Source organism: Oncorhynchus kisutch, linkage group LG2 (assembly GCF_002021735.2).
Source record: "Oncorhynchus kisutch isolate 150728-3 linkage group LG2, Okis_V2, whole genome shotgun sequence".
NCBI classification, from domain to species: Eukaryota; Metazoa; Chordata; class Actinopteri; order Salmoniformes; family Salmonidae; genus Oncorhynchus; species Oncorhynchus kisutch.
This window is the reverse complement of record NC_034175.2, coordinates 42,561,605-42,586,452: the sequence shown is the minus strand read 5'-3', so window position 1 is coordinate 42,586,452 and position 24,848 is coordinate 42,561,605. Positions and strand designations below refer to the sequence as shown.

At 39.6% G+C, this 24,848-nt stretch overlaps 3 protein-coding genes across 6 annotated transcripts in view; 2 read left to right on the top strand and 1 right to left on the bottom strand.

The window, feature by feature from the left end:
- The window catches only part of LOC109866299 (sodium channel protein type 2 subunit alpha), a 51,471-nt gene extending 43,609 nt beyond the window's left edge, over nucleotides 1-7,862 (bottom strand). The window contains exon 1 of the mRNA XM_020454893.2: nucleotides 7,620-7,862. The gene's annotated coding sequence lies outside the window, so the exon portion shown is untranslated. The remainder of the gene's footprint in view (nucleotides 1-7,619) is intronic.
- A 4,103-nt stretch (nucleotides 7,863-11,965) lies between these two features.
- LOC109904199 (putative sodium-coupled neutral amino acid transporter 11) lies at nucleotides 11,966-14,893 on the top strand. Its single transcript, XM_031803149.1, has 10 exons — nucleotides 11,966-12,036; nucleotides 12,140-12,274; nucleotides 12,426-12,491; nucleotides 12,634-12,740; nucleotides 12,835-12,914; nucleotides 13,108-13,178; nucleotides 13,388-13,549; nucleotides 13,663-13,775; nucleotides 13,905-14,036; nucleotides 14,133-14,893. Exons 3-10 carry the CDS (start codon nucleotides 12,428-12,430, stop codon nucleotides 14,409-14,411), a joined length of 1,008 nt encoding a protein of 335 aa, XP_031659009.1. The 5' UTR covers nucleotides 11,966-12,036; nucleotides 12,140-12,274; nucleotides 12,426-12,427; the 3' UTR covers nucleotides 14,412-14,893.
- Nucleotides 14,894-14,982: 89 nt separating this feature from the next.
- LOC109866291 (cordon-bleu protein-like 1) overlaps nucleotides 14,983-24,848 on the top strand; it is a 48,141-nt gene continuing 38,275 nt past the window's right edge. Inside the window, exons 1-3 of one of the 4 annotated variants that reach the window (XM_031794704.1) lie at nucleotides 15,385-15,403; nucleotides 15,634-15,720; nucleotides 19,613-19,721. Coding sequence is in view for 1 of the 4 variants with exons in the window: in XM_031794696.1 (XP_031650556.1) it covers nucleotides 15,363-15,403; nucleotides 15,634-15,720 (128 nt within the window). In the remaining 3 variants the exon portion in view is untranslated. The other 3 variants (XM_031794696.1, XM_031794715.1, XM_031794710.1) reach the window with 3 other exon arrangements.

Sequence of the window (24,848 nt, the reverse complement as noted above, 5' to 3'; positions counted from 1 at the left end):
TACACAGACCACATGAATACTCTGTTTCATCATTACTCCTAGACTGGGCTTCTGTGTCTGTCATCACTCTTTGACCAGAGTGCAGTTCGGTATCTGTTTACTCCCAGTGGCCTATCCACACATTAGAGAGTACCAAACTCCATTTCAACAAGGCACTACAGAGGGTAGTGCATAAGGCCCAGTACAACACTGGGGCTGAGCTCCCTGCCATCCAGGACCTCTATACCAGGGGATGTCAGAGGAAGCCCCTAAAAATTGCCACCCAAGTCATAGACTGTTCTCTCTGCTACCGCACAGTAAGTGGTACGGATGCACCAAGTCTGGAACCAACAGGACCCTGAAAAGTGTCTAGCCCAAAGCCATAAGACTGCTAAATAGTTAGTCCGGGTAGCTATTGGTTAACTATTTAACTATCTGCATTGACCCTTTTTGCATTAACTTGTTTGACATTACATACACATCTGCTACTGGTTATTATCTATCCTGTTGCCTGTACATATCTATCTCAATTACCTTGTACAACTGCACATCAACTCGGTACTGGTACCCGTTGTATATACAGTAGCCACATTATCGTTACTCATTGTGTATTTATTCCTAGTGTTATTATTTTTCTTTTCTTCATCTTTTTTTCTCTGCATTGTTGGGAGGGGCCCATAAGTAAGCATTTCAGTTAGTCTACATCAGTTGTTTACGAAGCGTTTGACAAATACAATTTGATTTGATTTCAGATCATCAAAAATGTTAACAATGCCATTGTATTTAGGTTAAAGGTGAAAAGTTGAAAAAATAAAAACATTCCAAAAATTTGTTTACGTTGATGACTTTTTGCAAATCCTATCCGTTTTCCACATTGATTCAAAATCATTACATTGAATTGTTTTGTTGAAATGACATGGAAACTATTTTGATTCAACCAGTTTGTGCCCAGTAGGTACCTTGCTCTACAATCAAAAACATAGATATAACGGTACAGTAAATGTAAATATCTGTATTATATATATATATATATATATATATATATTTTTTTTATTTTTTTTATTTTTTTTTTTAATTTTTTTTTTATTTCACCTTTATTTAACCAGGTAGGCTAGTTGAGAACAAGTTCTCATTTGCAACTGCGACCTGGCCAAGATAAAGCATAGCAGTGTGAGCATACAACAAAGAGTTACACATGGAGTAAACAATTAACAAGTCAATAACACAGTAGAAAACAAAGGGGGGGTCTATATACAATGTGTGCAAAAGGCATGAGGAGGTAGGCAAATAATTACAATTTTGCAGATTAACACTGGAGTGATAAAAGATCAGATGGTCATGTACAGGTAGAGATATTGGTGTGCAGAAGAGCAGAAAAGTAAATAAATAAAAACAGTATGGGGATGAGGTAGGTGAAAAGGGTGGGCTATTTACCAATAGACTATGTACAGCTGCAGCGATCGGTTAGCTGCTCAGATAGCTGATGTTTGAAGTTGGTGAGGGAGATAAAAGTCTCCAACTTCAGCGATTTTTGCAATTCGTTCCAGTCACAGGCAGCAGAGTACTGGAACGAAAGGCGGCCAAATGAGGTGTTGGCTTTAGGGATGATCAGTGAGATACACCTGCTGGAGCGCGTGCTACGGATGGGTGTTGCCATCGTGACCAGTGAGCTGAGATAAGGCGGAGCTTTACCTAGCATAGACTTGTAGATGACCTGGAGCCAGTGGGTCTGGCGACGAATATGTAGCGAGGGCCAGCCGACTAGAGCTATATATATATATATATATATATATATATATATATATATATATATAATGATATTCTATCTTTTATTGGTGTACCACATTTCAACAGGTATAGTGAGAATGCGTCATGATGAAAAAAATACTTCCTTTAAGCTTTATCAAAACTTAATCAAGGCAATTCCCAGTTTCCAATGCTATACGATGAGACACCAGGTTGGAATCCTCGTACCAAGTCTCTCCATTGGACCTATTACAAGCTTTTTTGTCTTTATTTTGAGCATGTGACAAATACGATTCGACTTGATTTATCTATAGCACACGTGTATTACTCACTAATGACAACTGGAGATATTAGCTGCTGTTGACATGATTCAAATATTTTTTTTTCATCTGGAAGCTGGTGACATGTCATCATGACTTTGAGGTGGCCAGCTGCACAAAACTGGCAAGTCGTTCAACCTGGACTCAGGGGTAGATGAAACATAGTACATTTAAATCAGGGACATTCCAATTAGTATGATATATAAGTTATAAATTGTTACGAATTTGCAAAATGTATGAAATGTTACGAATTTATATTTGTTGTGGATAATGTTAGCTAGGTTGCTAACATTAGAGTTATGGGTTAAGGTTAGGGTTTAACTTAAGGTTAGCAGTTAGGCTAACGGGTTAAGGTTAGGGTTAGGGGAAGGATTAGCTAATATGCTAAGTAGTTGCAAAGTAGCTAAAAAAGTAGTAAGTAGCTGCAAAGTTGCTAATTAGCTAAAATGCTAAAGTTGTCTGTGATGAGAATCGAAAATGCAACCTTTGAGTTGCTAGATATTAGCTAAGTGGCTTGGTGGCAAATGCTGATGTTAGATAGGTGGCTAAGGTTAGCCAGGCTGGGGGTTAGGGTAAAAGGTGGTAAAGGTTAAGGTTAAGGTTAGGAGTTAGGTTAAATGGTTAAGGTTAGGGTTAGGGGAAGGGTTAACTAGCATGCTAAGTAGTTGCAAAGTAGCTAAAAAGGATTAAGTAGTTGCAAAGTTGCTAACATGCTAAAAAGCTAAAGTTGTCCATTGTGAGATACGAACATTCAACATTTGGGTTGCTAGACGTAAGCTAGGTGGCTAGGTGGCTAATGATAACATTAACAGGGTGGATAACATTAGCTAGGCTAGGGTTATGGTTAAAGGTTTAAGGTTGGGGTTAATGGAAGGGTTAGCTAACATGCTAAGTAGTTGCTAATTAGCTAAAATACTAAAGTTGTCAATTATGAGAATCAAACACGTAACATTTGGGTTACAAGACGTATGCGGTATACTTTAGTTTCTGCCTTAAGTAACCTTCTTTCTTATGTAACTATACCAAACATAACATATTGTACTAATTTCAGTGTCCCGGATTTACATGTACTATATTACGTCCAGTCTATGAGACCAGGCTGAGTCATTTGTCTCCTCTATCATTACTGACCCCAAATGACAGCACATTTGTTTTCTCTGTCTTTCACCATGCATAGCCCTGTCCTGTTCATAACAAAACCTGACCAGGGGCCTTGACCTCAGTGGCTGACAATCCCAGCATTCCCCTTCCATGTTTCACTAATTCTAACAGGCTCCCCGCTTTCACATGGACCCACATTAAGTTGGGTCGAGTGGTCTCAAATAGAAATTAGTCTCAATGTAGTGAAGCGTTTTAGTCTTCTCAGGCAAAATGAAAAAGTCTGTGCGAAAAGTAGGCTACGTCTATTGACTTTATATGCAATGCATTCGGAAAGAATTTAGACCCCTTGACTTTTTCCACATTTTCTTATGTTACAGCCTTATTCAAAAAATAAATTAAATTGTTTTTTTCCCTCATCAATCATCAACACACAATACCCCATAATGACATAGCAAAAACAGATTTGTAGAAATGTTAACAAATGTATAAAAATAAAAAACTTAAATATTACATTTACATAAGTATTCAGAACCTTTACTCATTACTTCAGGTAGCGATTACAGCCTTGATTCTTCTTGGGTATGACGCTATAAGCTTGGCACACCTGTATTTGTGGAGTTTATCCCATTCTTCTCTTCAGATCCTCTCAAGCTCTGTCAGGTTGGATAGGGAGCGTCGCTGCACAGCTATTTTCAGGTCTCTCCAGAGATGTCCCGGGTTCAAGTCCGGGCTCTGGCTGGGCCACTCAAGGACATTCAGCCACGCATGCGTTGTCTTGGCTGTGTGCTTAGGGTCGTTGTCCTGTTGGAAGGTGAACCTTCACCCCAGTCTGAGATTCTGAGCACTCTAGAGCAGGTTTTCATCAAGGATCTATCTGCACTTTGCACCGTTCATCTTTCCCTCGATCCTGACTATTCTCCTAGTCCCTGCTGCTGAAAAACATCCCCACAGCATGATGCTGCCACCACCATGCTTCACTGTAGGGATGGTGCCAGGTTTCTTCCAGACGTGATGCTTGGCATTCAGGCCAAAGAGTTCAATCTTGGTTTCATCAGACCAGAGAATCTTGTTTCTCATGGTCTGAGAGTCCTTTAGGTGTCTTTTGGCAAACTCATAGCGATCTGTCATGTGCCTTTTACTGAGGGGTGGCGTCCATCTGGCCACACTACCATAAAGGCCTGATTGGTGGAGTGCTGCAGAGATTGTTGTCCTTCTGGAAGGTTCTCCCCTCTCCACAAGGAAATCTGGAGCTCTGTCAGTGACCATTGGGTTCTTGTTCACCTCCCTGACCAAGGCCCTTCTCCCCTGCTCAGTTTGGCAGGGCTGCCAGCTCTATGAAGAGTCTTACTGGTTCCAAACTTCTTCCATTTAAGAAGGATGGAGGCCACTGTGTTCTTGAGGACCTTCAATGCTGAAGATCTGTGCCTCGACACAATCCTGTCTTGGAGCTCTACGGACAATTCCTTCGACCTCTTGGCTTGGTTTTTGCTCTGACATGCATTGTCAACTGTGGGACCTTATATAGACAGATGTGTGCCTTTCCATATCATGTAAAATAAATTGAATTGACCACAGGTGGACCAATCAAGTTGTAGAAACATCTCAAGGATGAACAATGGAAACAGGATGCACCTGAGCTCAATTTCAGAGTCTCATAGCAAAGGGTCTGAATACTTATGTTAATAAGGTATTTCTGTTTTTATTTGTAATACATTTGCAAACATTTCTAAAAAACAGTTTTTGTTTTGTCATTATGGGGTATTGTGTGTAGATTGATGAGTGGAAAAAATGATTGTATCAATTTTAGAATAAGGCTGTAAAGTAACAAAATGTGGAAAAAGTCAAGGTCTGAATACTTTCTCAAACGCACTGTAATTGCCAGCAGACGTTTTATCAGCTTCTTATTTGTGCGAAAGAATTTTGTTATTTAACAATATTGCCTACTATAGCCTACCAAAAACCACATTGAAAGTCCAACCCTACTGGGCACAGACGTCAATGCAACGTCTTTTCCACGTTGGTTCAACGTAATTGTATTGAAATGATGTGGAAAAACGTTGAACCAGTGTGTGCCCAGTTAGACGTGAGTTGTTTAGTCTGTTATTAAAATAAACACACATCACTTTGTCAACAAAGCAACTACTAGGCTACTTTCTTTCGTGGATGGGAGCTGTTGATTGAGGGATTTGAGCGGGTTATTTTCGCGCATGTGCTGCTGTCTATGGTGCTGCAAGTTTAACCGCACTAGGCTAAGTGCAGAAATGCCGGTAGGTCTCGCAAAAATGCCTGATATCCCCTTTACAGTGGCTGCTGGTTGTGTGCATGTCAACGATTTATTCTCCATTATTTCACAAGAGATATGCCCAAGAAGGAGAGATTAAAAAGTTATGGCATTACCCACATAAGAGTCTAGAGTGATGTAACGATTTAAATCATACTCGTTTTAGGGCGCATATCCCTTTTTGTATATTATGTCACATGTCATGACTAAATATGCGTGTTGATTTAGTTTACTCATGCACGCAAACACATGATACGATTATGTAAAGTTGAGATAGGAATTTCAATTAACAATAGCACTAGGAATTGCTGTTTTTTTTCCCTATACTTCAACAAAATGGTACAAAATCAATGTTCTAAGCTGTCAACAGCAAGCAAAAGCCTGTTACTGAGGTGAAAGACATACCTCAAAGATATGCTATCTGGCCAACCAGTCAAACAACAGATGAGAATATATAAAGGACCATTATCATATTCAAACCATTATCAGCAGCCTATGAGCAACACATTCATGACATCTGATTGACTGTTACCATAACCGGTTAAATCAAAGTTGAAATGCAGCCTGACACACTGCTTCTTGTATGGTAGGCTATGTACTATCTCTCATCCAGAAGGAGCTCCCTGGTAGGCTGCGGATGGAAGGTAAATATCGGCTAAATAAGTGGACACAACAACAGAAAATGAAAAAGGGTGCGTGTTACACATCTGAAAATGAACGCCTAGATTTCGGCTAATCTCACATTTGTTTATATGGCCGCATGAGATGTTACATGAGGGAATCAAACAGGTTATTTTATCAATGGCAGATTTTCAATACGAAGGGTCAGCTGCTATATCGCTATAATTGAGGCTTTAGTTATTTCCATAGAGAAGGCTCCAACGCTTTTCTCATAGCAACATCTCAGCCCTACCCAGCTAGTCTGGTAGAGCCAACACCCTCAACCCACCCTTCCCATTCACACACACGACAGTACTATAGTCAAGCGCCCACAAACACTGCTTGCATCCCTCCTCAATTTTTAAGAAAAAATTGGCTACTTTGTCGAGTGATTGGGGACGTGTGATACATTTAGGTCGTCGGTGAAACTATACATAATGCAGGGCCTATACATTATGATGAGTTCGAACAGACTGATTATGATTTATAGCCTACAAATATATGTATATTGATGTGTTATGACAGGCCTATGTCGCAGATTAATAAATAAAAACGTGTTTTCCCAGTGGGAAAAAGTCGAAATAATTTATTGACTGATATGTGTTCAGTTCTCATAGTCTTTCTTCGGCCTATCTAGTCCCAGGGGCCGAAGTGTCGGCTACAGTCGGTTATCGTTGTCTGGCTGTTCCATCGTTTGTAGCCTTTTTGCCACTGCTGATATGAATCTAACAGGTTGGAATACCAGGAAGTGACACCTTCTCTAGGTGGGTCAGCTGGAACAATCTGTTTTATAAACCTGATACAGAAACAGCAGCAGAGGGGACAATATTATGATCACAGTGATCGACAACATTCGATTGATATCCGCTCTGACAAGGTTAAATTAGGCTACAGTAGGGAACAAGTATAATTTGTGGTGAACTATATTTTCTCTGGGAGATAAAAAATGCCGAAAGAACAATGCTGTCAGAGGCTATACTTCACGCCTGATCCAGTGTTTGATCCATTGACATAAGAATGAGGTTTGATCACAAAGCTGTCATAACTAGCAGGATCATAGTATTATCTTCTAAAGAGCTTATTTGACCCAACAAGATATATTCCCTTTAAAACCTACGCCACAGCTGTTCTTTTCTTTTTAAACGAATAAAAGATATGTAAACTCTGGTAATACCCTGACAAAATGACAAGATTACTATAATAAAGATGACCCTAAACTCAATTATTTAAGTAGATATACCAAGGTCTATCAAAATTATTTGAATAGGACATATTTAGGTTAGGCCTACGCATCATGGAAAATTCAGTTACCAATAATTGATCTTTATTGTTTAAGGGCCTTCCAGGCATCTTCTATCCCCCTATTTTTCCATCAGCTTTGAAAAAACGGGACAGCTCCCTCTCCGTTTTCTACTGAGACATTAAATGACTGTAGAAATAAATACTTTTTGGGAGAATTATCTAAATTACGCAGACAAAATGTCCCACCTTTGGGCAGCCCCATGGCATCCATTCCCATCCCCGGCACCCACCATTAGTTTGTCATCAAAGAAGGTTGAAGAATCCGCCAATAATCGCCAGGCACGCCTTGATGTTGCTTTCTCCCGAGTAAAAAGGTGATTCGAGGACACATGTGGATACTTGATTAAGTCAAAAGGTTTTCCTCTCTATAGTGTAGTATTTCCCAGAGATGGACCCCTCCCAAAAAAATCACACAGGAGAGCGTTATGAAATTGCTGCCAGCACTGTCGCCTTGTTCAGAGCATTCTGTTGCGCTTCCGGTTGTTGCCGGGTACAAATGACTGCAGAGATGCAGGGTTGTGTGCGTGATCAGAAATAATGTCTGCTGTGGTCGTGGATGTCGGGAAGAGATAATAGAGAGGCAGCCTACAGTTTGGTATCACTGAACTGGAGATTACATGTACCTGTAACATAACCTTAAAAAACATAACAAAAGTGTCAGATCATCATCTAGTGGTGGGTGAAGTAGGGGAGGTTTTTTCTCATTATGATACGACTAAAGGCTTCGTTACACACTGTCACTACCATGTGTGCGTTGTCACTACCGTGTGTGAATCCATTTAGTTTTTCTACCCTTTAGTAGGCTACTCTTGTTGTCATCATTTTGTATAGCCTAATCTAAGAAAACATAAAATACCAACGTTGATGCATCTATTACTCTTTTATTAGATGTTTGTTAAGAGACTGATAAATAAGAAGCCACGTATAAAAAAAAGTGTGAATATTGCCAGCTGTCATTCTACCTCTAAAATACACCCAGATCTTCCAGGTTTTCTGAGGCACCTAGGGGCTGCAGGCAGCACTGTTCAGGGATCAAACGGAATGAAATGCTGTGTTGTGTCATTCGTCCAATTACTGACGTGCAGCAACCATCAACTCTGTATTTTCAGAGAAAACAGTGTTATTGAACGTCTTGATAGTTTCCCATTCAACATCAGAGGATCGGTTAAGTCTGATTGGAGATGTGTGAGTGTGAGTGAAATAGTTGATGAAGGAAGCACATATAGATTCGTGTTGCCAATTGGGTAAAATGTGTTGGTTAAACTCTAACTTGGGGGTAAATTACACTAACACTACTTTTTAATTAAATTCAATTAAATTAATTACATCATGAATCTCTAAAGGTTTTGTTTTCTGGGTAAGTTCCTTTCGTTGCCAAAGGGGCCCACACTGATGTATGACTAACAAACCACTCTGTGACATTTACAGACTTTCCTGTTAAATGTTTTTCCCAGGATACTTTTTTTTCCCATTCAGAGGACATTGCTGGGTTCATGTGGCTATAGCACGTTTGGCCAGTGTGTGAGTTTCCACCATGACCCACTTCTCTGAATCATCAGCAACTACACTGACACGTTCAGTCATTTCTAGGACATCAATGCTCAGAGACAGGGACTCTGATGGGTGGTGCTCTAAAGAGCAAGCGTTTGTCTGAGTGCCAGCCAGACAATGTGGCCCGGACTGAGCTAATGCAATCCTGGGTAGGACAGCATGCATTATGGGAAAGCAAGAGTGTGATCTCAACTGCTTTAAATGTTCCAAATAAGTGAATAACTGATTGAGACTTTAATGTTTTTCTGTACCAACATTGGATGGTGGTGTCATGTTATACACTCTTATAAATTGAAGAACAGCTCATCTCACATACCGTAGTGAAGCCTAACAACACATTGTACTACTTTTTATATTAATTAAAGTCTTCATTCATAACACATTTGAATTGTTGATTCCACAGACAGACACGATTTTATTTCAGAAGTCAAATCGTTTTTGTTGAGTTTAATTTTGTGTTTCTGCTTTGTTTTTCTGCATGTGACTATCTTTCGGAGAAAAAGAAAAACATGTCTGACCTAAATTTACTCTAGCCTTTTAGGCCTTTTCATGTCAGCTGACTTGATCACACTGGGGTATGTACAGTAGGCTACAATTCTTTCATAATGGAACAATTAATATTAACACGTGACCAAAACTCTATGGACACTTTGAAACCCTCACAAATGTTGAATGGAACCCAACATACTATTTATTCCATTGTCCCTAATTGCAAAGGACGTATATGCCTATTTTTATTACCCATTTGGTGTAGAATTTGTTCGTTTTTGCATATTCACTCCTTCAGTTGAACAAAGAAATACTTTGGATACTAATCTTTTAATAAAGCTCATTTCACTCGACTGGGTATGTGTGTCGAATGCGGTTTAGAGGTTGGACGCGTTCCAGATACACAATTCTGCGCAGGTCTATAGTTCCCGTCTCAGGAACCCACATGAATATTATAATGATGTTGTAACCAGCGCAACCCAATGCAGAAATTGTCTAGACCTATCAGGAACGCACCCAGTGTTGTACTAAGCCATTTAGGGGCGCTGTTGCCATCGTTTTTCATGGGCGAATTTAAACGACTCCGATTAGGAAAGTTTTGAACATTCTGCCCAGTTAATTAATTTCATGGCAGAGATGCGGATAGAACGTTTATAAATTGACGGAAACACTTAGAACACCTGGTGGAACAAAAATGAGTACATCAATACAGGAAAGTGGAGAACGGGAAGCTCACCAGGTAGACTGCCGATTTACTATGATACGAATAGGTTTACTTTTATTGATACTCACGATTACCACCATTCTACAACATGATGTGTTAATTGTGTTAAAATGTGTTCATTTGACCCTAGACGGAGAATGGCGAAGGGAAACCGTTGCTTGCTTCACAAAAGGTGGTTGCAGGAAAAGTCAAGAGTTCGATGATATCAGCCTCTTTTAATTTCATCAATTCGATAATAGGATCTGGAATAATAGGTAAATGAGTGTTTATACATTCAATTGTGGTATCATCATGTTTGTATTTCAGTAGCACAGCAGAATAGACCTACTGGTGGCAATAGCTGCAATGACACCCTTCTTGAGAGGGGAGTACCAGTTGCAAGTTACTGTCTAATAAGTTGATCAATCATGTTACCCAATAAGATAAGCAAGTTATATATGTTGAACATGCAGGATCACATGATTTCCTGGGAATAGAAAACATCATAGGACCACTTAGAAATGTCCTTGTTTTTGAAAGGAAAGCTTGTTTTGTCCATGAAAATAACATCAAATTGATCAGAAATACAGTGTAGACATTGTTAAGGTTGTAAATTACTATTGTAGATGGAAATGGATGGTTTTTAATGGAACATATACATAGGTGTACAGAGGCCCATTATCAGCTACCATCACTCCTGTGTTCCAATGACATGTTGTGTTAGCTAATCCATGTTTATCATTTTAAAAGGCTAATTGGTCATTAGAAAACATTTTTGTAATTATGTTAGCACAGCTGAAAACTGTTGTTCTGATTAAAAAAGCAATACAACTGGCCTTCTTTAGACTAGTTGAGTATCTGGAGCATCAGCATTTGTGGGTTCAATTACAGGCACAAAATGGCCAGAAACAAAGCACTTTCTTCTGAAACTCGTCAATCTATTCTTGTTCTGAGAAATGAAGGATATTCCCTGTGAGAAATTGCCAAGAAACTGAAGATCTCGTACAATGCTGTGTACTACTCCCTTCACAGAACAGCACAAACTGTCTCTAACCAGAATAGACAGAGGAGTGGGAGGCCCCGGTGCACAACTGAGCAAGAGGACAAGTACATTAGAGTGTCTAATTTGAGAAACAGACGCCTCACAAGTCCTCAACTGGCAGCTTCATTAAATAGTACCCGCAAAACACCCGTCTCAATGTCAACAGTGAAGAGGTGACTCCGGGATGCTGGCCTTCTAAGCAGAGTTGCAAAGAAAAAGCAATATCTCAGACTGGCCAATAAAAATTAAATATTAAGATGGGCAAAAGAACACAAACACTGGACAGAGAACTCTTCAAAATAATTTCAAAAGGGTTTTCTAATGATCAATTAGTCTTTTAAAATGATAAACCTGGATTAGCTAACACAACGTGCCATTGAAACACAGGAGTGATGGTTGCTGATAATGGGCCTCTGTACGTCTATGTAGATTTTCTCTAAAAAAATCTGCAATTTCCAGCTACAATAGTCATTTACAACATTAGCAATGTCTACACTGTATTTCTGATGAATTTGATGTTATTTTAATGGACAAAAAATGTAGCTTTTCTTTCAAAAACAAGGACCTTTCTAAATGACCCCAAACCTTTGAATGGTAATGTACCTCAGCCAGATTGATCAGCCCCTGGGTGATTGGCCTCTGCATCATATGACCACTGACATCATAATACTTCTTTTGTGCTTCCAAAATTCTTTCTAAATTGTATGACTCTATTTTTTCTGTCAGTACAATGAAAATATAAACTCATGTTGTGATAACATGATCTGTCATTTAATTTGCTTTTCAGGTTTGCCATACTCCTTAAACCAGGCTGGCCTTCCTCTTGGCCTTTTTCTCCTGGTTTTGGTAGCATTTATTACAGGTACGTTCTGTAACGGTGACAACTGTGATGAAATCCCTTTTACTATAGAATGTATTTAACTCAACAGCTAACATTGTGGCGTTGTCCTGTTTCTTCCTTGCAGACTACTCTATCATCTTGTTGATTAAAGGAGGGAATCTTTCAGGGACAAATAGTTACCAGTCACTTGTACATAGCACTTTTGGTATCACTGGATTTCTAGTTCTGTCTTTATTGCAGTTTCTATACCCTTTCATTGGTAAGTCTTGAATGGAGGTGCCATTTTAAAGTAAATCAGAACTACTTTACAACCAAGATTTTACGAGATTGAGCAGTCTCATACAAACTGATATACAGGTACTGATTGGGACTTGGATTGTAGACATAACCACAATGTGTGTCTTCCCCAGCTATGATCAGCTACAACATCATAACTGGTGACACATTGACCAAAGTGTTTCAGAGACTACCTGGAGGTACAGTATGGCACATTGTACTTTAATGTAAGATATCTGAACAAATACAAGTCACAGTTTTTCTGAATTAAGTGCAAACACCAAGGCCACGTTTGTTAATTGCATATTGCTCATTTATATTTTTCATACATGCTATTTGCAGTTGGACCGGGCCACATACTTTCAGAGAGACATTTTGTCATCGCAGTATCCACTATTCTATTCACATTACCCCTGTCTCTTTTCCGGAATATATCAAAGCTGGGAAAGGTAAGACTTAATCACATATTGTCACATTTATTTTTAGAAGTCATTGACTAATTTTATCATTTGTGAGCTAAAGCATCTATCTATGTGATTCCAGGTGTCCTTACTGTCCATGGTGTTGACTGTTTTCATCCTCATCACTGTTATCATCAGAGCAGCTACCCTGGGACCACATATGTACATTATATTACTTAACACTGTCATAACCTATTCACTCACATGCTATATCATATTCTAATCCAATCTGAAACACATTCTGTCTTTATTTTATATTTCAGTCAACTAATCGACTATTGAAACCACTTACTCTGGAATTAGAAAATCTTAAAATGGCTAACAACATGTTTATCCAATTACTTTGTGTCCTTAGTCCCCCTACAGAGAATGCATGGGTGTTTGCAAGGTGGAATGCGATTCAGGCCGTTGGTGTTATGTCTTTTGGTCAGTTCTCATCTACATCAACTGTATATTTGTAAAGTACAAGTAATACTTGCTCGAGACAAAACGACCCATACATGTGTACATCTTCATATTGTATGGTAATGGCTATCAGGTTTCATAATAGAGGAACCCCACACAAAACAACCACACAAATGTCATTTGGACTGTTCATAGGTTGTAATACTGTGCCATATCCCTTTGTTCCATAGCCTTTATCTGTCATCACAACAGCTTTATGATCTACGGCTCTCTGAAGGAACAGAACCTAAGTAACTGGTCTCGTGTCACCCACATGTCTGTTGGTTCGGCTATGATTGTCAGTATTCTGTTTGCTGCGACTGGCTATGCTACCTTCACTGGGTACACGCAAGGTAAAACACAACACATAGAATCATAGAACCATCTTGTGGTGTTAGACCCAAGTTCACCCATATACATACTGCCTAAGGAGTACATTTTTCTGATCGCCTCTTTATATTTTCAGGTGATATCTTTGAAAACTACTGTGGGAACGATGACCTGGCTACTTTTGGTCGCTTCTGTTTTGGCATCAGTATAATAACAACTTTTCCTCTGGAATGTTTTGTGACTCGAGAGGTATGACGTTATTTATGCACATGCCACTTCATATGGCACAGGACAGTATGTTGTGACGCATTGTTCATTGATTTTAGTGCACATCACCCTGTAAAAATCAAGTCCTTATTCTGTCTTTTATGTTTGCAGGTAGTATCCAATGTTTTTTTTAAAGGGTCTCTCAACAACCATGCCCATGTGGCGGTCACCTTGCTCATAGTTGCAGCGTGCACAGCATTATCCTTGGCCTACGACTGTCTCGGTATTGTTCTGGTGTTAAATGTAAGCCGGATGACCTTTTGAATTGTTGTAACTTATTTCTATACTAAAATTGCAATGGTTATCTTTTTAACAATATTGGTTTTTTCTGTCTCCCAGGGTGTTGTAAGCGCCACACCTTTAATTTTCATAATTCCATCAGCTTGCTACCTCAAGCTTTCCACGGAGCGCTGGTTCCAAGGTGAAAACCGCATCCCCTGTCTCATCCTCATAGCTGGTGTCTTTGTCATGACAACAGGTTTGATCATGGCGGTTATGTTCCCCCAAGACTGCTCCCATGGTGCCGAGATGTTTTACTGCGCAACTTCCAACCTCTCCATATCCCCCACACCACCCACTGAACTACTCTTTCAGAATTCAACTCAGAATTCTAGATGAAACGTTGTTGTTACACACTGGGGTTTTGTGTTATGACTTTGTATGCTCATTGTGTTTATTACCTCTGCAATGAATGTGTGTGTCATAATTTATGCTACTATTTGTGAAAATGCCATAATGCAATAGATTAATCAATTTGTATATCAGACTGAGACAAAGTTCCACTTTGAATTTCGAGAGTAGTTACCTTCGAGAAACCTACCACACGATGTCGCTGTAACATAATCAGACTAAATAAAACTTTTATAAAAACGTTTCTCGAAGGTAACCTTTTGCCCTCTTGCCTTGATGTCACGCCCTTCGAAGATGTAGTTATAGAAGTTTGTCCAATGGTAGTGCATTTTCCACTGTTGGTTAGAGGGAATATGTTATAAATGTATTATTTGGGTAATTTCATGATTATAATATTTAGTATATTTCAATATTATAAATGTAAACCCGAATTGTTCACTTCACTAAAAATAAAAGTAATATGAATTGTCTCCTGCAGTACAATTTTTACATACATTTTTACTGCTGAATTAATTTAAAAATCAGGCAAAGTATGTGCATTCCCTCTGGGATGGATAGGTGAAATTACCGCTGGGAGTAAAAACGGGAGAAGAGTGAAGGTATTCAACGCCCCCACGAATGGTTATTTGAATCTCTACTCATAGGTTTTGACGTCGATTTTTGGAGTTGGTATGCTTTTGGCAGAGACAATTTAGCAGCGCTTGTAGCAGGCATCGTGTCACAACTTTGAAATGTAGACTGCTGGCTAAACGTTGGAAAGACTGGGTTGTGCTGGCGGCGTATTGGAACAGAGGAGCGACTGTTGTGTGGCTCAAGATAGAAGTGGGAGTTCTGGAATTCATTTTGAACGCACCAGTAGCCTAATGTATCACTGAACGAATCAACGCCACGATATATTTTGTACAGTATAATTTATTTTCTTCTCCCTAATAAATACCGATGAAAGTTGACAGCAGCGCGGAGGGCCAGGGGCATTCGTGGTAAGAGATGACGAGTAACATAATGAGCTTAATTAAATCATAATTGTCCTGTGCCCCACTTTGCATGCCGGGCAACAAAGGGCAAGTTACCATCCGAAACGCTGTCCTGATAGTCAATAGGGTTTCGACCATCCACAGCAAGCATTCGGATGGGACAGCTCTAGATGTAAACCTGTGCAATTTTAGTTATGGAATATTAATAATTGTGTGCTTTGCTTCACTTTCGGTAGTCCGGGGGACTTTGTTAAACCTGTGCAACTAGTCATGGATGATAATGTGTCCCAACGAACACCACGACGACGACTCTCTGGCTCTAGGTATGTGGACTCATTCTGGGTGTATTTACTAATTAAGAGGCTTCTGTGTGAGAAGATATTGGGATTCATTCTGTCAGCTGTCAGCCAACAGCTTTTCTTCTCAACTCTAGTCTACATTACATTATTGTTCACTTCATGTTTAGAAGTAACATTAGTCACTATTATTTGGAGGTGTGCTGAAATGCTTCTAAAGATTGAGGAAATGACAAAAAAACGTGTATCATTATTGTGGAATTTTTAAACATGTGAGATCATCTTGAGATGACATCAGTTGGAAAATATGAGACTTTTGTAACCCATGGAGTCTTATGTCATTCCAAACCTTTTCAGTTCAAACCTTTTCCCCGACTTAACTGGGATCCCATAAATTCATTAATCGATTCTATACCATTCTATACCCCCAAAAAGTTAGTGTTGCAACACATTTTTGGACACATGTTGCAAGCAAATTGCAATTTAGTGACAAAATTGCATGTCTAAGGCAAAGGGTTTGACTAATTTAGTTGCCCACAACCAGAGGGGCTTGAGATGTCAACTCTAACCTAAATTCTTCCACCTCATACTGAGTACATGTAGTAACTAAAGTAACAGTTGTTGCAGACATTTCAGTCATTTTCAAACTCCGCTAATGTCCTGCCTTCAGAGTTGTTCTGAGAAATTTCCTTGACCACATGTTGAGGTGATGGGAAGTGTTTTGGAGGCAAACCAGTGTGCATCTCATGTGCATTATAATAAACAGCTGGCTATTTAATTTTTGTCAATACAGTTCAAAATAATTGTTTGTATGGATGATTTCATAGATGTGTCATGTAGTGTAGATGGTCCGATAGACCGCTGTGTGTAGTTTGTAATAATCACCTATCCCAAAAATTCCCCTGGTGGTAAAACAAAATGATCCATGAGTATATGTTTGTCTTTCCTAATATTGAATATCAAATAAGAGTCAAAGATCATCTCTTTACAATATGTCACAGTCATAACACTTTTTTAATGTCCCATTTATTTGGTTCAGGAACGGTTGCTTGGAGATGATGTCAGCTGACAGTATTCCAGTTGGTTGGAGGCGTTGGCTCTTAAACTGGAGAATGAGTTTCCAAAGTTCTTTGCAATCTTTTAGAGTCACTGCTCACTCCTTTGGCATGCAAGGGAGGACTAAAGACTTCATGTGATTTTAATTAGAAGCGATATGGAGAATTTGAAGGCTTGATAACAATTAATGTAAAGTTTCCGTTTCTCTAGTTGTTGACTTTCCCATATTGAGACTGAAAGACATTCATGCATCCATGTCATAAATGTAATTTATAATATAAACAATTTGCCTATTAAAACCACTATCTCCATGAGCTGTTGCGTTATTTGTGGCTTCTCATACTTGGAGCCATTAGACAAATGCTTCTGAAAATTCATCCCACTTTACAAGTGCAATGACTTGTAGAGATATCATTTGGCCCTCCATGCCATGCTACATTTGTTATTCTACGACTGACACTGCCAAAACACAGGCCCTCGTCCAAAACCATGGGAATTAATATGGAGTTGGACCCCCCCTTTACTGCCATAACAGCCTCCACTCTTCTGGGATGGCTTTCCACTAGATGTTGGAACATTGCTGCGGGGACTTGCTTCCATTCAACCACGAGCATTAGTGAGAGCGGACACTAATGTTGGGCGATTAGGCCTGGACTCCAGTCAAGTTATAGAATAGTTATAGGTATTATCTGTAGATTGAGGGATTTTTAAAAAAGTAATCAATTTTACAATAAGGCTGTACCGTAACATAATGTGGAAAAAGTCGAGAGGTCTGAATACTTTCCGAATGCACTGTATGTGTCATAATTTCCTCTACACACAAATACAAGCGTTTTTGTATCATCGGTAGAAACAGGCCATCTACATTTCCTTGTTGTACGCAAACCACGATATCTAGAATTCATAGCGATTTCAGGACATAGTACCGCCTCTGTCGGGGTGGATCCTGTTGAGAATGGGTAGCTAATGCACTTGTTCATAGAACATCAGCTTGCAAATAACTATTTTTATTTTTGTATTGACAAAAACTGTACATTTTAGTCATGGTGTGGTGCTCAGTACCTGGATGTGCAAACTGTGAGCAAGCACAGGCTGTTGGGGTAACATTTAATCTAGTCATGCACCGATATTTTTTATTTTTTGGGCCAATATCTGATATTTTCCTTGCCAATGTAACAGTATAACTTTAGGCCGTCCCCTCGCCCATATTTGGGCGCAAACCAGGGACCCTCTGCACACATCAACAACTGACACCCACGAAGCATCATTACCCATCGCTCCACAAAAGCCGCGGCCCTTGAAGAGCAAGGGGAACCACTACTTCAAGGTCTCAGAGCAAGTGACGTCACCGATTGAAACGCTATTTAGTGCGCACCGCTAACTAAGCTAGCCGTTTCACATCCGTTACACCAAAAAAAATAAAAAATACAGGGCCTCCCGGGTGGCGCAGTGGTTAAGGGCGCTGTACTGCAGCGCCAGCTGTGCCACCAGAGAACCTGGGCGCGAACCCAGAGTCTCTGGTGGCAATGTTCTTCCCCAAACAAATAGCAAAACGACATCTGTTTCAGTAGCTGTAGTTAGCTAGCTAACTATATAGCTAGGTGTCATCTAAAATAACCTTCATTTATAAGACGGTTCTTATTTGATGGTGGTCAGACCAATCTATGTGAAGCTAGCCTTGGACTTTGTGGCTAGCCTTCAAAATAAAAGTATGTAATTGACAGTGATGCAAATGCATACAAATTATAGAATTCTGCCATAATTGAATAGGTCATGCTAAATGAGGTTGGAATGTTATTTAAAATTAATAAATTGTCTATCTGTTGAAATCACACGATGTATTATACTTTAGAATTGGGGGCATACTTATTTCACAGTACATCCTTAACCCATGTCATTGATCCACAATCCATAGGTATCAGTCTACTCAGTGACACCCAGAGAACATTAGCATCGTAGCTCTTATTGTGGGACTCTGAAACAACTGTGAATTGAGCCACATTTATTGTCAACCTACGTGTATTGAATACTATTCCAGAGGAAAAACAATAACACGTGGATGTTTTGGAGTCTGATAACTCTGAGGGGGAAAAAATGAAAAAATATCTTGGGTATTGAGTAGAGTGTTACTCCATTTCATTGATCCCCAATCCTTAGGTAAAGCTGTACAATGCAATATGAATGTCAATACACACAATAGGCTGACTGGGGAGGTGATTTCACAGTCACAGTACAATGCTAATATTTGCGTAAACTCTTCACAGTTGTGTTCTGTGGGTGTCACCGAGTAGACTGATACCCCATTTCATTGCTTCACCCTCCAACCTTGTTTAACATGATCTAGTCTAAATATGGCATGATTCCACCAATTTGTAACCTTCTCTATCACTTTCAAAGAGGTACTTTTATTTTGAAGGCAAACCGCAAATTCCACTATTGTGCCTAATTCTTATTGTGGCTAGCTTCACAATACATTACCCGGTCAGGTAGAGCCTCAGACTGATGATATCGTCAGTCTGATATGATATCGTCATATCTTCTTATATCGTGCATCCCTAATTTCATCGGTTACCTTACTAAGAAGTTGAGCAGAGTTAACTTATCTAGCTAAGGTAACAAGCTAGGGAACTACATTTGTTTATTGAAACTAAAATCTAGTTCGCTAGCTTTCATAATATGCTAGCTAAACCTTCCAAAGAAAATATATGTAAATAGCCAGCTGCTATCATGGCATTGTGATTTGTAATTTTGCAAGCTACGTTAGGTTACGTTAGCTACAGCCTACCGGACCGTATCAAACCGTTAGCCTCTGCGGTAGTTAGTTAGCTAGCTAACGTGACTGGCCTATGTGTTCTATTTACAGAGTCCAATCTCATCAACATCTGCACCGGCATCAACATCAAGCTAAATTTAAGAAAAGCTGAGTTATTAGTAAAGAGGGGATGGTGTGGGCGACTGACGTGTTTGTGAAGGTTAGTATACATTATCTATTGACACGGGGGGATGGGTGGATATAGTACTGTACCTTGTTTGAGTGTGTATTGATGGGGACAAAGTAGTCTTGGATGAAAGCTTTCAGCCGAGAACAACCTCGAGCTCAATGTCATCTGACTTGGAAGAGGAAAAGACTGCATATGACTGGCAAGAGCCAAATTGTGTAGTCTGTGAGTCTAATTTCATGGAGCTTGTGAAGTTCTGCCAGACCAGCTGCCATTGCCCAACACAAGACAAGGTTCACCAGCTGAAGAACATTCAGGATCTTGCCTGGAACATTCCAGCTGCATCAGAAACCATGGATCAATTCATTGTGGTATTCATGAAACGTATTTGGATGTAACTTGCTACACTCTTACTGCTAAAACAAATGATGCAGGGAGTTGGTGTTTCATTTCAACTTTAATTTGTTGGTACGTAAATATGTTTCAATAAAACATTGGTCTGTCAATGTAGGAAATAAGTAATTCACGACAACGTTTATTTGCGCTGGAGACTTAGGTGAGTTTAAACAGCTGTATGTAGGAACAGTTATGGCAATGTATTAAATGTTTTATATATAACACAACACCTATAATAAATACTACAGTTCTACAAAGGGAATACTTGCATATGGTGTTTTTGGGGATAGCAGTGAGTTCACTTTCACACAAGGGGAGATTGTTGTTATGGGACCATTCATATCTCTTCTTGAGTCATCAACTTCTTTGTATTCATTGTGTGAGGGATAAATTGCTTGAATGGCCCCCACAGCACAAGCAGGCAAGGGGATTTGATGTCATCTGCCTAGCTTCTCCCCACGTAGAACAAACTCCAAAAATAATCTGTAGACCATCAAGCAGTTTTGTCTGTAAGAGAATGACAAAAACACTATTTGACTTTCATGGGTAATGGTTGTGTATTGTCTTTCTAATGTAACAGCACAATGCAGAATATTTCACAGACACTAGCTAGCTAGCTACAACACACAGGTGCAGTTAGTCAAAGACGAATATGAGTCATAAAGCCAAAGTCATTCCTTTACTCTTCATCATCAAAACATTTCTCAAGTTTTGCTCCCAGTGGAAAAAACACTGCGTCTAGCTAGCTATAACGTTAGGCTGCAGTAAGATTTGGGTATAGCAAACAAAGCCAGCAAGCTTAAAACATGGCTAGGTTGTCTTGTGGTGCTACTAGCAATCCCCGTCATGGCCGAATTTATCACAAAATTGTACTGAACAACACTGCCTTGTGTAAAAAGAGAGCTGATATTACTAGCTAGCTACCGACAGCAAAACAACTTACTTGTTTGCCATTTGCCCTCTTAGTCCAGCTGGTCTAAATAGTGTCTAGCAGTGAAGTTTCACTTTAATATCCACTAAACATTTTTTTTGTCACCGCAGCATCTGTTTGAAATGACATCTGGTCTCATTTTGAAATTCTTCACTTGGCAACTTAGCATTTATATGAATAGAGCTGCACGTACAGGCCTACAGTATACAGTAAAGGAATGTAGGAGGAGGATGTCTAGATTTGCAGTTTTGTAATTTTATAGGTGACATTCCTCGCTCCATACCAGCGTTTCTCAAAATTGGTCCTCGCGGACGTTTTGGTTTCTGCCTTAACACTGCACAGTTGATTCAAATGATCAAGTCGTGATGATTATTTGAATCCGCTATGTAGTGTTAGGGCAAAAACCAAAACGTACACCCCTTGGGGTCCCAGGGACCGAGTTGATCTATGCTCACAGCTATGTAAAGCCTGCGCTGATAATGGGACACACCTTTAACCATGATCTCACATGGCATGCTTCTCTTGGGGTGGAGGCGAGCGTGGAATTGGTTAAGGTATTGTGACTCCCCACAGCTGTTTCCAGACATTTTGGCAGTCCAAGGGCACAGCTGCACTTTTGAATTTAATGATGAAAGCTATGGTGAGAGGGATGGGCCAAATTCTACAACCGATAGATATGAGGAAACTATAGCTGCAAGCTGAAATCATTGGGGTCCAAGTCAAAACACTGCCCTATAACCTTATTTTATGTGTTATAGTGCCAAAATGTAGCATACTGGCAACCGTACAACTCTAATATGAGCTACTGAACACCCATGTTTTTCCATGGTAAAAGTTATAGTTCTTTGAGGCAAACTTGTTCCTTGTGGAGAGGACCTTGTGAAACTAATACCACAATTTAAAATCCAAGTTTGCCATTTCAACTACTGTGATGTTAATTAATTGTAAAAATATTATCGGAGACCTAATCCTTTTATACTCCTGCAAAGTTTCAACCCCGAACAGAAGAACTATTATGGAAATAGTTGGGCCTCTACAATATGTGACAGAGTGTTCTCATTTGTCAGGGTCTAGGCTTGTGATTTCCTCACTGGGTGCAGTTAAAGTGGAAAAAAGCTACTTATGTAAGGTAAGATGATGATTCAGCAGAGAGAAAACCCGCAGAGTTCTAGTATTCTTTCCCCTTGAAACTTTCCTAAGGGATAAAAGGCTCTCTGTACAGCCAGGAATAGACTTCCCAATTGGACCAGGAACTAGCTTGCACCTTTACCACCAAACGCTTCACTAAACTCTGAAAGCCAATAGAGGATGACATTTATATCATTCACTCACAAATGTGACAATCTAATATGAAAATGAACACATTTCCTAATACATTTTCAATGCACAACTTTTCAATATTTAATGATAAGTTTTGCGCAATGATTATATGTTTGTGCAATGATGATGATTATACGTTTGTGCAATATCGCATAACCGGCGATGCTGTTTGATAAAGTCAATACTGCAGATAAAGATATCGCACCGTGTTGAGTGACTTGTCACCGATATCTCAGGCCTTGTTGTAGTTTCTGTGAAGAGGTCAGTGGCATTCCAACAGGGACCCACACCACTCTTAGCAACCACCACATTAAATGCAATGGAGAGGTGGAATCACTGAATTTGGTCAGTATGAAAACTTGGGGGGAAAAAAATGTAATTGAGACCTTAAGACAAGCTTGTATTTACTAACCTCGTCATTTCTTGGGAATACAAAGGTTTTTTTATGTCTGGTGGACGGTATGCTTTATGCCTCACATGCCTAAAACAGACAGTGGCCATCATCCAGAGAACGGGGAATAATGGGTCGTCTTTGTTTTGTGCAGTTGAAGCCAACGCACTGACCGTAAATACCACTGAATTCTTATTACTGGAGTTGTACTGGGTTGTACACACAACCAGTCAACATTATGCTCAAATTGCCCCAAATTAATTGGTAGGCTATTATAGGATTTTATGTGCTCAGTTTTAATGTCAGATAGCACTAAATCCACACGGATTCCTCACAATATAGTGCTGTGCAAATGGGGTTATTATAATGTCTCTAGAATGCATGTAAACTGCTAGAACGCAAATAGTCAAGACTGTGTATGAAGTCTTGGCCCGTGCTTTGTTTTCTGTTGTGCACTCTTCTGACACATGAACAGTTGGAAGCCACCTACCTTCCACCCCCATAACAGAGCGTTTTCTGTTAAGGTCTGAAAAAGAGTATGTGAAGCAAATCTTTAGATAATTTCCTTGTTTTCCATGCCATATATTGAATAGGTCACAGCAGCATGCATTTAGCAGCCAGATAGCCTAATAGTTTTTTAAAAAATGGTAAGAATATATATTCTTCATAAGGAATAGCCTATTCATACGTTATCTTATTGCACTGTGGCAAATTTCATTTTTTTCCCTCATATTTCATCTGTGTCTTTTACTTGGAAAACTGTAATCACAAAACAAGATCATAGTTATGTTTCCATATAAAGTATGAAGCTCTTGGTCCCTTGATGACTTTTTGGAAGCACCAGTGCATGTGATGAGCATCAGGGGAGACCGCAGAGCAACAGTCTGCTGCTTCTTTGATAAACACTTCAGTGTAGACAATGCAGCATTGTCTCAAAAGAATGAATGCAGTGTGATATAAGTATGACTCAAGGGGAAATACTCTCTTCTCCAGTACTGCTCATCCCGGACTAGGGTTGAATGGCTGGAACCCGGTTACCGAGATTTACCGGGATTTACCACTCCCTTTTCCCCCGAGATAAATAACTGAGTGAAACTGGCAATTATAATCAATTATTTATATGAACAGCATATCATGAAGTGGAAGTGTTAAATGATATGCGATCTGGCTTGTCTATGGCCTCTGGATGATGAATCATCAATGCTCAGGATGGGGACAGACAGCCCATCTCAGTATGGAGCGCAGTTCACAATGCATGTAGACCTTTCATCCCATCATGGTAACTTTTTTTGTGACAGGTAGGCCTACATTTGCTGCAGCATAGTCTATGCTACAGTAATATAAAGCCATCTGGCTTTTGGGGGTCACCATATTTTTTTAAATTGTAAAGATGTTTTTATTTATTGGTGCAAACAGCCTATCACTTGAATATGGTTGCTTTAAATCAGTGCATGCACGAGCACTCTCTCTGTCTCAACTGTCTCAACATCCAAAATAGATAATCCTGTTCTAGATTTATACGGGTGAAGTCGGAAGTTTACATACACTTAGGTTGGCAAGTCATTTAAGACCTCTACTTTGTGCATGACACAAGTCATTTTTCCAACAATTGTTTTACAGACAGATTATTTCACTTATAATTCACTGTGTTACAATTCCAGTGGGTCAGAAGTTTACATACACTAAGTTGACTGTGGCTTTGAAAATTCCAGAAAATGATGTCATGGCTTTAGAAGCTTCTAATCGGCTAATTGACAAAAGTATCTATATTCACAGTAAAACAAGTCCTATATCGACATAACCTGAAAGGCCGCTCAGCAAGGAAGAAGCCACTGCTCCATAACCGCCATAAAAAAGCCAGACTACGGTTTGCAACTGCACATGGGGACAAAGATGAAACAAAAATAGAACTGTTTGGCCATAATGGCCATCGTTATGTTTGGAGGAAAAAGGGGGAGGCTTCTAGCCGAAGAACACCATCCAAACCGTAACGCACGGGGGTGACAGCATCATGTTGTGGGGGTGGTTTGCTGTAGGAGGGACTGTTGCACTTCACAAAATAGATGGCTCATGAGGATGGGAAATAATGTTGATATATTGAAGCAACATCTCCAGATATCAG